The following is a 12,471-nucleotide window of genomic DNA, read 5'->3' as shown; positions in this document are numbered from 1 at the left end:
TTGTTTTTGCCAGCAGAAGCTACGTAGCTAGCTAGTAGTGTATTTGTGGGTCAGATGGGTTAAACCTTGAGATGAGAGAAAAATACTATTATTAGTAGAATATGGCTTGTGGTCCGAGTGTGAAAGTCCCCTATTGTTGGATGGAAGGGTCATCATGTGCATTGACTGTTGTAGCATGTGGGTTGGTGGTTTTTGATTGTTTACTATGATTCTGGTGAGAAACCATTTATCCGTTGTGGTTTAAGGGGGGATTATGTCATCTCGACATGGACAATGGATTCTTCCAATAGAAACTTTCTCACGTCTAGAAAAGATCATTCTTTTGGCTCAGTCTCAGATGGGTGATCCGTGTTTCGAGAGATTTAGGAACCAGAGAGTACTACTTTGACCTTGGAAACCAAAAAGTTCCTCAATTTTCGAATCATCTCAAAATGTACATACATTACGTGTGTAATACCCGAGATTAATTTAAAGACAAAAATAATATTTGATAAAGGGCATAAATGAAATTTTGAGAAAAAATAAGACTATAAGGTACACTAGTATAGCTTTGGACGACCGAATTAGTCAGAGGGAGTACCTCGGACCCTAGATAGTCAAGGAAAATGGTATAGTAATGACAAGTAATTTAAATTATGATTTTTAGTGATAAAAGAAATGAGATCGGGAACAGTTTTTGATATAGCAAAAATACAGCTGACAGTTAGGTCGTATTACCGAATTGTTATAAACAATATTCAAAAAATCAACAGAGTGTATCTAGGACTAATATTTGATGTATAGAACAACCCTTAAGTGGTTTCGGCTTGAATCGAATGGATTTAAGGTCAAATCGATCAATCGGGTCTAAGTATAATTTTCTAAAAATGCCCGAGGGAGGTCAAAACGGTAAATTTTTAGAAATTTCAAGGCAGAAATGAGAAGTTCTAATCTTGAGGGTCTTAGTGATGGTTCTAGAAAGATCAGAGACTTGAGAATAAGGGCCAAAATGCAAAAGAGAAATTCCAATGGGCTAAACTGCAATTTTCAGAAAGTTGTACATGCATGGCCGATTTGGCCACAGATTTGGCCGAAAAATCCGGTGATTTGGCAGACTAGGTTCGTCAGGGCATGGCCTAGGGTAGTCTAGGAGGTGTGGGGATAAAGCTTTGACCGAAAATTGGCCACATGGGGGTCGGATTTTGGCTATAAATATCCAAGGGTTTCGGCCGAATTTGAATCATCAAACCGCTCAAGTTTGAGAGCGAATCGAGGGAAACCAATAAGGGGCTTTTGATCCTTGAGGGAAGAGGATCATTTCTAGAGATTTTGGGAATTTTTGGGGCGGTATAGATGTGTTTTTGTATTTGGCCGTATGTATATATATATATATATATATAACGAGTGAAGGTGAAATCGGGTTGTAGAGTGATCGATCGAGGGAGCTAATAAGGGGCTTTTGGTCGCAAGGTTATGGGTAACTGATCTGGAAAGTTTCGTGTCAATCAGAGTTCAAATTGAAGGTCAATTTGGCTCGCCAGAAAACGCAAAGCTTCGCCGAAGCCGGACTGTAAATCATCAAATTAGGCTATTTCCGGTGACTTTTTTGGCCATGTGATGGTTCCATTGTGATCGACTTGAGGAGAGCTTCAAGGTGGTGTCATTGGATCATCCATCGAAGCATGTCGCCGGTCGCCGTCGTTGGAGAAGATGACCAGAGGTATTTTTTGTAATTTTTAATTACTGAAAATATAGAAAATTCAAGAAAAAATAAAATTAAAGGGACTAAAATTATGGAAAAATATCCAGAAATTCAAGAAAGATGAATAGTTTATTTTGATAAATTTTTATCTTGGAAATTTCTTGAGTAGATAATTATTTTGGATTTTTTAAAGGAAATGTAAATGGAAAATAAATAGGAGAGATTTTTATAAAATTCTGAGAAAATTCCAGAAGGATAAGGGATTTATTTTATGAGTTTTGGTGATTTTTCTTGGAAGAGATTCGAAGTAAATCAAGAAGAAATAAATTTTCTCAAGAAAAAATAATTATGGAAATTTGAGAAAATAGGAGAAAATCTGGAAAATTTCCAAAAACTTCCAGTGGCTTATAAATATTGTTTTATGAATTCTTATGGAGAAAAATTTGAAAAAAATGCTTGAATAGGTATTTATTTGGAATTATCGAGAGAAAAAAATAGGAGAAAATTAGATAAAATTATGAGAAAGTTGAGAAAATAGATATTTATTTTCCTTTGAATGCATACGATGTCTAGGGTATCATTAAAGCTCGAGGTTGAACTAGAGAGCGCCTGGCACTATAATCGAGGTCGATCGAGCTCGTTTTTCGAGTAATCTTGAATTTAGCCTAAGGTGAGTGGTTCTACTCGAAAAGACTTTAAGTGACATGTGAATAGTTTACTGTGAGTGTTCATCCCTATGGCTTGGTTTATTGTGATGGATTGTCCAAACGGTTATTTACACATGCATTAAATTTCGTACAGTAAATTGCATATATCGAAATGTTGATTTTAAGCTATGCATGTTATGATTTTCGACATTGGCTTGTTTTGTGTTGTCCATGTGAGACGTGAGTTGGTAAACTGTGACGTAGCCCAGAGTGACAACACTCGGGATGTGTACCTAGGATTAATGCTGGGTGACCACTTGGGACGGGGCTGAGACGGACTTCACCCTACGGGACCCATGTGGCGGGGCTGAGAGTGGACACCACCCCGATTGTTGGCTCAAGTGGCGAGGCTGCGAGTGGATACCACCTCAGGTTCCTTTGAGTAATAGCATTAATACCGAGGTGACGTCGATTCAGAGGATAGTGCTGATGTGACATTCTTGGGGCTAGGGTTGCGTTGGATTTTGGAATGCTTTTGAGTAGGAACGTAAAGCCTAACAATGACAATGGGGTGATTCCCGGGTTCATATGTCGAGGTTGTCCCTCTTAAGCAGGACTGGTTTGCCAATGGGTCGGTGTGGTCTTGTCGCCTTTAGAGAGATTGCATTTTCCTCGATTAGGGTTAAATGCTGTGTGGGATTCTCTTAGGCTGGTGCATGTCAGAATTTATCGGTTTTATGCATATGATTTTGCATTTCTGCATGAAAATATTTTTGAACTCTCACTTAGATGATTCAGCATCTAATTTAGATTATGTCTCTGGGATATTCAAATGTTCCAGGTGAAAGCAATGGCATCAAGGGAAAGGATGTCGTCGAGATGTAGCTGCTAGGTTCAGTTTTCGTAGGTCTTTGTCTATGATTACGATGTTCAGAGATGATGTAATATTCCGATATTTTCATGTGAAATATCGATTTGGTTATTGTAAAAAGAATTATCAATTATATATATCATTGAGGTTTCGATCTTGCTTCCGCTGATATGATTGATAATATCTGTCTTAGTCTATTAAATTTTGATATGCTGAGAATGTACGATCAAGATTGTCGGGAAATGTCTATGATGAGGGTATGTATGTCGAGAGGTTTATGTTGTGTGTATGATATTGAAAAAAAAAATAAAAATTCTCGAGATCTCGAAATAATGCACGTTCTGGAAAAACGAGACGTTACAATGTGGGTCTCGAAATGTACAAAGGGTCTTCTCTAAAATGGTGTATACCCAAAATAGCCTCTTGCTTCCTGAAAATGTGTTATTATTACGTGGGCCTAAAAAAAGGTGAATTTTTGAAACAATAAAATCACTATTCTGGGTATTCATCATTTTAGAGAACACTTGGTGGCAACAACTAATGGGTTTGATAACAAGAAGCCTTTGTCCATAGCAACGTGAACCTTAGGAAACACAACAAATAGTTTAAAAAAATCAGAAACAAAACAAAATGTTTAATGATTTTCACTCAATAAACAGATGTCAAAGAATTGATGTAAATATATAAAAAAGTTAAAAATACAGTTTTTGAATGGTATGATACTCAGTTTAATTTTTTAAATATAAAAAAATAATCTTTATATATATATATATTTTTATGTCTCAAGTACTCAGACTTCACCTATGTACTCAATCAAACGTGCAGTCAACCCTCATTAAATAAAATATTTTTGTATTTATCAAGAATTGATTCCTTATCACTCATTAAAAAAAAAAAAAATTGAGAAACCAGCATAATTTTTATATTTTTATTAAATTAAAGGTGAACTATAGTGACAGTTTTGTGGTAAAATAATCCGAACAGTGTCAGTGGGTGTGTGTGCGGTTAAGTGGCTTCATGAGAACGCAGGGGGAGGAGAGAGGGAGGGAGAGAATGAGAATGTTGTCGAAGGAAATCATGGAATATCCACTCGAGAGAGAGAAGAAAAGCAGATTTCAATTCAAAGCTATAGTAGTGGTATTTCCACTTTACTTTCCTCGAACGAACCCAATTCCCCTTCACTTTACTTTTGTTTGCGCTTCGTTTGCAGTTCGTATCATCATCATCATCATCATCATCATCATCATCATCATCATCATCATATATATATATATATATATCTGCTGAGCTTGTGTTCCCATCAACAACCCATCTGCGGAATAAGAATTCTCTCATCTCATCTTCCCCACCGCCATGAAAGATTCACTGGGTACGTCCTTGTTTCTCTGCTCCTCTCTTCTCTTCTTCAAGTCTGTCTCTGTTTCTTCAATTTCTGAATCTCGGCTGGCTTCTCGAAATTGCCATGGAAACATACATACATAAGCAACTTGTCTTACTCCTATTCAGCTAGTGGGACATTGGTCAGAGCCGGAGGGTTGATGTTCAAAGTTTTCCCAAAAGATTAGGAAGAAGAAAGAACTTCTGCTGAAATCTTTGGTCTACCGCCTTGCGAGCGACACTCACTTCTAAGAGTCATGAGATTACGCCTGTTTAATTATACCAGTTTAATACGACTTGCTAGTATCTTAAACTGTTAATCTTGATGTGTAATTGCAGCATACCGTGCCTTCTTGCTGCTAGGTTCTCGTTGTGAATTTTACCTTCTTGATTATTCTAGTAAATAAGCTAGGGTTTTCTCTCTATGTGCTTTGTACTAGCTAGTTATTTTGGGTTACTTGATTCAACTGATACATTTGTATTGCCAATTATTGAATGAGGCCTGTGTATGGTGTTGCTATTCCTGTTTCCTGAAAACTTGGCTTTTTCAAGAATTATATAATTTGGATCAATGGAGCAGCTGGCCCTTTGTGACTGGAAGGTCACTGATTAGGAGTTGAGGAAGCAACCTCTTTGCAAAAAAAATGCAAGGGGAAGCCTGCTTGCAAATATGACCCTCACAAAGTAGAAAGTTTCATGCACTAGGGGTACCCTTTTTAGATCCCATAATTATTTCTTAACCATTGCTTATAGAGTATTTGCTTGTTGGTGACTGGTGCTTTACTTTGTACTAGGTCATGTGCCAGCAGGTTTTTATCTTCTATTTATGGTGCAGGTAGATTGTTTGGATATGTTATGTTCATACTTGGATGTGACAATTAAGATATACCTGTGGATATAGATGACAGCCATTCTAATATTGGATTTTTAATCCATTTTGTATGGATGCACTTGCCAGGGACTTCCCTGATGTTCTTCTTCAGAGTCTAATGCTTGAGTCTGTCGATATAGCTGTTACAAATAATCTTGCCTTACTCCCAAGTCTAATGCTTGAATGGGCTACCTGGTTCGTGTTACAATTGACACATCATCGCTTGTGATGTCTATACCTCTCACTCCCAGGATTATCAAACACATGCTCACTACTATATAGAGGGCAAATCCATAGACAACTCACACATGTGGGAAGTATAAAATCAGTATCTTGTTAAATGTCAGCATATGTAAAGGTTCCACACTAATTCCATAGCATTTTCAGAAAATATATCCAAAAAAGAAAGAAAAGTTTTGCTTATAGATATGCAATAAGTGCAAAAGATAGAAGCTTAATGGGTATACAAGCCTATGTACCTAGTCGACTATATGTCTGTATTGGAAAACAAGGTCTTGAAGACTCAAAGTACAGGTATTAAGTACAAATCTATATAACAACTTAGACGGCATACTGTGCTCTGGGATCTTCTCAATTTCCTTTTTGTCTTTGTTTTTTTCTGGAGTTCCAATGCACCTACACTTGGTTGACAAGATTAAGATGGTACCCGTGATTGCACAAGTTGAATATTCTGCTTCTGTTTACCCAAAACGTGCACTCTGCTTCTTCCAACAATGATTTTGGTGCGACTAAGTGGCCTTTTTGGCTCAAAATGGTTCATGTAGAAGGCTGAGTTGTTACAGCTAATCAGAAAACTATAGGATCTAGTCCTATGATGGTTGTCTAGTACTCTTAGGTGTTCTGGTGTAATCACTAGTCACTTCTACCTCTAGCTTCATGTATTTGGCTTTATTTGGCTGCTGAACCACTATTGTCTTCTTTGCTGCCATGGTTCACTGCAACATACAAACTAGCAGGCATCTAACCTTTCTCCTTAATGTACCACTATAACTGTCTGTACTCTTCCAGCCCATGCAGTTGCAGTTTCACAACCACACTCGCAATGCATCCCTAAATCCTTTGTGTTTTGTATAATGGAATGACACTTCTGAAGATTCTTCTTAGTATCTCTAGATTGTGTTGCTGAGTGTGACCCATGACCTTTTCAAATAATGTATTGGGACTTTTGGTTACTGACATTGTAAGTAGAGAAAAAATTGACTGCATTATGCCTGCTAACCTCAATTCAGATTCTGGAGAATTGTTTCATGCAGTGGCTGACAACTTGAAAGTGAGTTATTCTAGTCATTCATAAGTTTGATCTTTTCTGCTAATATACATTCAATTATTTGTGGCTTTGTATTCTTTAGGTCCATTTGAGTCATGCCTCTCTCTGAAGTCACTGTCCAACAAAGTAGGAGGCATGCTTGGCTGTCATAATCTGCCAAACAATTATAAGAGGTTAGACGCAAAACTGGAAAGGAAAATGATGGAAGTCAAGAAAAGTACATCAGGAACTAACAGTTTCAAGTCAATCAATGGCATAATCTTGAGGTTCCCCCAGATCAAAGAGGGATTGAAAGACATCAGAGGTGTATTTCAACAGTATGGTGAGTTTCAACAGAACTGCTCTGTTGCTTTATGGAGCTGTACTGCAAATTGATTTGTCCTCTCTCTCACTCTCATCCTCCCTACCTCCTCTACATAGATGAAGATTCAAATGGAACAATTGACCATGAGGAACTCAAGAAATGCTTAAAGAAATTGCAACTTCATCTTACAGAGAAGGAGATTGATGATCTATTTTATTACTGTGACGTAGATGGCAGTGCAGGGATACAATTTAAGGAGTTTATTGTTCTTTTGTGTCTGATATATCTCCTAATGGATCATTTGCACTCTCCTCACACTGTATGGACAACCAAGCTATATATTTCTTTTAATATGAAATCATCCATTTTATAAATGATCTCATTATCCCTGGATTTCTTGCAGACATCAAGACTAGGATCTCCACAGGTGGAAGCCACCTTTGATACGATCATTGAAGCTTTTTTGTTCCTTGATAAAAATGGTGATGGGAAGCTGAATAAGAAAGACATGATCGAAGCACTAAATGATGGTACTCCTTGGGAGAAATCACCTACACACATCACAAGGAACCGATTTAGTATGTCCTACTTCTTTTGCCATACTGTTACTAGTGGACTTGCAGCTGCATTTTCCTTGAGTTCTCTTAACTGATCCCAGTGATCGCTTTGCGTGAATGCAGAAGAAATGGACTGGGACAGGAATGGGAAGGTAAGCTTCAGGGAGTTCCTTTTTTCTTTGATAGATTGGGTAGGGATCGATACCGATGATGAGAATCCTGTGACAGCATGTTTGGCTTGAAAGCAGAGCTGTACTAAGAAAGGGCAAGAAAGAATTTAGTTGAGGTCAGATTTATACACGTATTTGTCTGTCTACGTCAATTACTATTAGCTGTTGCTTTTCTGTAAAATTCTGAACGTGACTCTTCTAGATTACTGTTAAAAACAGATCAACTTTTATCAATCAAAATCTGAATTTACAAATTCTATTTTCTTTTATTTGTTGTTATTTGTTAATATTTGATCAAAATCAATTGACCTCTGTATGGAGTATTCTGTTGTGGTATACTTTGGAAAACTTGAATATAATCGAAGATTCACTATGTACTCAAAAGGATACATCTACAGACATGTTTCTCTCTTGCTATAAACACCCATAAATTACACTACTGGATTCCCAGAAAGAAGGGAAAAAACTAACAGAAGGAAACAGAAAGCAAACAACATGCTCTCAACGGCCACTGTTATGTTCTAGTGAGTTTCAGTGTATTCCTAGAGCTTGAATTCTCCTAATCAATGACAAAGATGACATATTCCTATGCCTCCATTCTTCCCTTCTTTCCTCCTTTTTCCCTCCTCCCAAGAAGCATTTGTCATGACCATCAAGTATGTGCACAATCTGTCTCATGCTTGGTCTTGATTCTGGGTTAGAGTGTGTGCATGCCATGCCTAGTTTTATCAGTCTCATCAGTTCCTTAGGGTCACACTCACCATTCAACCTTGGATCTGCCAACTCCTCATGTGGCCTACTTCGTGCCTCAAATTTGCGGACTCTTTTTACTAATAGCACCTCTGGCCGCCGGAAGTCAACTGCCATCTGCCCAGTAACCACCTCTAGCACCACCACTCCAAAGCTATAGATATCAGCCATTGGCGTTGCTTCACCAGATTCCATATACTCCGGTGACATGTACCCAAAAATTCCACGAACAGATTTGTTCTTGTCAACAACTACGTGATGCCCATGCTCATTACGAGTCAAAAATTCAGCGAGGGCAAATGAACTGATCCTTGGATTCATATCTGGATCAAGAATAACAGCGGAAGAGGTGATACTTCTGTGAATGACTTGTTCTTCCCATTCTTCGTGGAGATACCGAATTGCAGAAGCAAGCGATTTGATTATGTTGTATCGGTGACGCCATGATAGGACTGTATGTACATTCTTATGTTCATAGTGGAAAAGAAGGTGACTAAGAAGACGATTTGCTGAGTAGTCGTAGACAACAAGCATCTCGCCTTGCTCAGTGCACCATCCGCGAAGCTGTACCAGGTTCCGATGGCGGAGCCTCCCCAAGTTCCGGAGCTCATTGGAGAAGCGTGCCCGCAGTGCAGGGCATGTCTTCATCCCGAGCCTCTTCACCAGGACATGTTGCTGGTTCTCAAGAAAGCCATGGTAAGCAGTTCCGAAATCCAATTCTGCCACCCTTTGAGAATCAGAGAAATTGTTTGTGGCTGAAATGATTTCCTTGTAGGATATTTCTCTTGGAGTTTCAACCATGGGGAAAAGACTGTGTCTTTGGATTCCGCCTTCGGTTGAACTGGCGTCACTCTTCCCGTTTTCAGCCGTTGCATATATGGTCTCTCCCGTGGCGGTGACAAAGTTTGATGAATTGGATGCCGCTGGTGTTGTGCTGGTGCTGGTACTGGACTTAGAGGTGGTTGTCATGCTAGAGCTGCTAGTATTAGATGGAGAGGACAGTGTGATGTACAGAGGATGGGCTTTAAACGATGGAAGATCCGGCAATTTGCCCCAGATGTTGCAAGAAATTGCATCCACGACCCATTTCATGTTTGGCCTCAACTGTGGATCATGGAGAGTGCATAGGAGGCCGACATGAATCAGACTTTCCATGTCGGAGAGCGCGAAAGACCCGTCTGGAAGCCGAGAATCCCCTGCCTGTAAAAGCTTTCCCTCGTCAGAGAGCCTCCGAATCCAATCAAGCAAGATGATCAGATCATCGGGGTAAGTCAGATCCACCGCCCTTCTTCCCGAAGCAACCTCCAACACCACGACCCCGAAGCTGAAAACATCGGACTTTGCAGTGGCGACCACTCTTTTCTGGAAGCTTTCGGGCGGCAAGTATCCAATTGTGCCTCCAATTCTGGTTGTTTCCGCCAACCGGAACTGGTGGTTTTTCGTTGAAGAAGGCGTGCTGGCCTGATACTCAAGCTCATGTTCAAGCCATCTCGCCAGGCCAAAGTCTCCCAGCCTAGCGTTATAGTGGGAGTCGAGCATTACGTTGCTCGTTTTCACATCTCGGTGTATGATCTGAGTCTCCAACTGTTCATGGAGATAGAACAGCGCAGCCGCAAGGCCACGAATTATCCTTCGCCGGTGATCCCAACTTAGAACTGGCACCGGCCCCGTATTCTCCAGCCTCCTGAAAAGTATCCGGTCAAGGCTGCGGTTAGGCATGTAGTCGTAAACAAGAAGCAACTGGTCTTCGTGAACACACCACCCCCGGAGCCGGACAAGGTTCCGGTGGCGGAGATGCGCCACCGCCACGAGCTCGGCCGCAAAAGTCTTCTCGAACCGCTCGCCCCTCTCCGCCAGGCATTTCACGGCCACCACGGTGCGGTCGCTGGGCAAAACCGCTCTGTAAACCTTGCCAAACCCTCCGCTCCCAAGAATTTCATTTTCGCTAAATCCCCTGGATCCTATATAGAGCTCGGCATAGCTGAAAATCCTGGGGTTGTCGCCGCCAACCTTGTCTGATAGCTCGGCGCCGGCAGTGTCGTAGAAGGGGCCGGACTGTTGCTTCTTGGGCGCATTGGGGAAGCAAGAGCTGACCCATTTGAAGCCCAAGAACCGGTGAAGTGATCTCCGGAGGATGGGAGTGATTTGGATCCCACAGTTCCGATATGGGTGTTTCTTCTTGGGCGCGTGGTCTTGACGATCATGATGATGCTCCTCCGCCGGCAAAATGAAGCAGAGGCGGTTCAGCTGCATGGTGGGCAAGACGGAGGAGGAGGAGGAGGAGGAGGAGGAGGATTGCGAATTGAAGAGACGAGACGTATATGTGTGTGTATATATTTTTATATATATAAGTGTTAATAATAATAATAGTAATAATAATAATGAATTGGATCGTTTTCGGTGTGGTTTGGATATTCAAACGCGGTTAGGTTAGCTGGTTCAGGTTGTTTGAATTGAAGGAAAATGGGTCCTCCGTGAACCGGAGCCGACCCGGTTTGACGTCAGCCAGCCTATACTCGCACTTTCCACGATCCTTTTGGCTGGGTTTCACATTACGTAATATTAATGTTTTATATTAATAATATAAATATATATATAAAATAATAAATTTTCATTGCCGTACAAAAATTTGAAACTGAGACAAATTAATTACATGTTTTGTCTTATATATTGGGTCTATCTCCCTCCCTCCCTCCCTCCCTCCCCTCAATCAATAAAAGTAAACAAGTACATCACACATGACGTGGCAATATGTATGTATATATATAATATGACATATAATAATAATAATAATAATAATAATTCAACTTAAACTTTAGAGGCTCTTCTCTTCACTTGGATATATATATCTGTCTCATTTCCCAATAGACTATTCCATTTCCTGTTCAATTTGGACTCAGTTTCCTATTCAGAGAACGCAGCCATCTAAGCTACGCTCGCTAAACCCAGTTCCAGTGGGAACTAACTGGGTCAATGACACGTGTGCAGTTGCCACGTTTTCTTTAAATTAAAATATTGAAATTAAAAAATACCCCCCAAAAAAATAAAAAAAAAAGAGGCAAAAGCTTTAAATTAAAAATAAGCCCCCCACTGGGCATTATTTATATATGTTAACCTGTTTTTTGTACATGTTTTATTAAATAAGAAAAGGTGGCGCATAGAAGAAGAATAAGAATTGTGATTGTTGTGCCAATCAATCCACGACTAATTATTAATTCAAACCAAACACGCCGTAATTAAATAAATTAAATAATAATAATAATAATAATAATAGATAAAAAGTAAAAGAATTGTATGAAGTGATTAATTTCAAACCAAATGCACCACAAGGGAAGACCCAGTTCGTAGTGGGGTCTGTGGGGGGTGGGGGGATCGTTTGGACAGGTATTATTCCAACTGCAACTCGCAATTTAAAAAAAAAAAAAAGTATTTTAATTACCACATAATAATAATAATAATAATAATAATAATAATAATATAAATAGCAATTATCTACTAAATGCCACGTGGCAGTTGGTAGGTTGAGTTAGTTGGCTAATTAGCTTGCTAATTGCCGGCCCACTTTCACGCTTCTTCTCCTTCTTCTTCTTCTTCTGCCCTTTGCTTTGCCGGCATCCCTGTAAGTAATTGACAGAAAGTACCTGACGGCTCACATTAAATGCTGGAAACTGATATTTGAAATGAAATGGCTCTCATTTTTATTCTTTAAATATTTAAAAATTATTATTAATTGGTGATAAATAATATCTTATCGCTAATAAATTAATACTAGTTTAGTTTAATTTAGCTGGTTTAGTGATCAAATGAGTACCCACTACCCACTACCCGTCATTAACACCTCTAATAATCAAACAATCAGATGAACTAACACATGATATATACTTGCAGTTGCAGATGCATGCAGTGGCACAGCATTGAAAATGTTGGATGGATGGATGGATTATTATGAGAATAG

General features: G+C 39.4%; 2 protein-coding genes across 5 annotated transcripts; one reads left to right on the top strand and one right to left on the bottom strand.

Moving 5' to 3' along the window:
• Positions 1-4,217: 4,217 nt before the first annotated feature.
• On the top strand, positions 4,218-8,023 carry LOC127799596 (probable calcium-binding protein CML22). 4 transcript variants are annotated; one of them, XM_052333769.1, is made up of 6 exons: positions 4,219-4,568; positions 6,698-6,738; positions 6,818-7,057; positions 7,156-7,358; positions 7,443-7,617; positions 7,720-8,023. In XM_052333769.1, exons 3-6 carry the CDS (start codon positions 6,871-6,873, stop codon positions 7,836-7,838), a joined length of 684 nt encoding a protein of 227 aa, XP_052189729.1. In that variant the 5' UTR covers positions 4,219-4,568; positions 6,698-6,738; positions 6,818-6,870; the 3' UTR covers positions 7,839-8,023. The 4 variants fall into 4 exon arrangements, with proteins under 4 accessions (XP_052189726.1, XP_052189729.1, XP_052189728.1 ...); XM_052333768.1 differs by having other exon boundaries at positions 4,706-6,738; XM_052333767.1 differs by lacking the exon at positions 6,698-6,738 and having other exon boundaries at positions 4,241-4,336; positions 4,410-4,568.
• Positions 8,024-8,111: 88 nt separating this feature from the next.
• On the bottom strand, positions 8,112-10,840 carry LOC127799595 (receptor like protein kinase S.2). The gene has a single exon (XM_052333764.1). It carries the CDS (start codon positions 10,767-10,769, stop codon positions 8,298-8,300), a length of 2,472 nt encoding a protein of 823 aa, XP_052189724.1. The 5' UTR covers positions 10,770-10,840; the 3' UTR covers positions 8,112-8,297.
• Between the last annotated feature and the right edge of the window lie 1,631 nt (positions 10,841-12,471).

The sequence above is a fragment of the Diospyros lotus genome, chromosome 4, assembly GCF_014633365.1.
Source record: "Diospyros lotus cultivar Yz01 chromosome 4, ASM1463336v1, whole genome shotgun sequence".
In the NCBI taxonomy this organism is placed as follows: domain Eukaryota; kingdom Viridiplantae; phylum Streptophyta; class Magnoliopsida; order Ericales; family Ebenaceae; genus Diospyros; species Diospyros lotus.
This window is presented reverse-complemented; position numbering and strand designations above follow the sequence as displayed.

What these genes read in the sequence shown, in the direction of transcription:
- LOC127799596 (XM_052333766.1), top strand. An exon ending in AGGTGTATTTCAACAGTATG is followed by an intron (nt 7,058 to 7,155) that starts GTGAGTTTCAAC and finishes TCCTCTACATAG; the next exon opens with ATGAAGATTCAAATGGAACA. An exon ending in CATCACAAGGAACCGATTTA is followed by an intron (nt 7,618 to 7,719) that starts GTATGTCCTACT and finishes GCGTGAATGCAG; the next exon opens with AAGAAATGGACTGGGACAGG.
- LOC127799595 (XM_052333764.1), bottom strand. Translation starts at nt 10,769, where the DNA reads ATGCAGCTGAACCGCCTCTGCTTCATTTTGCCGGCGGAGGAGCATCAT.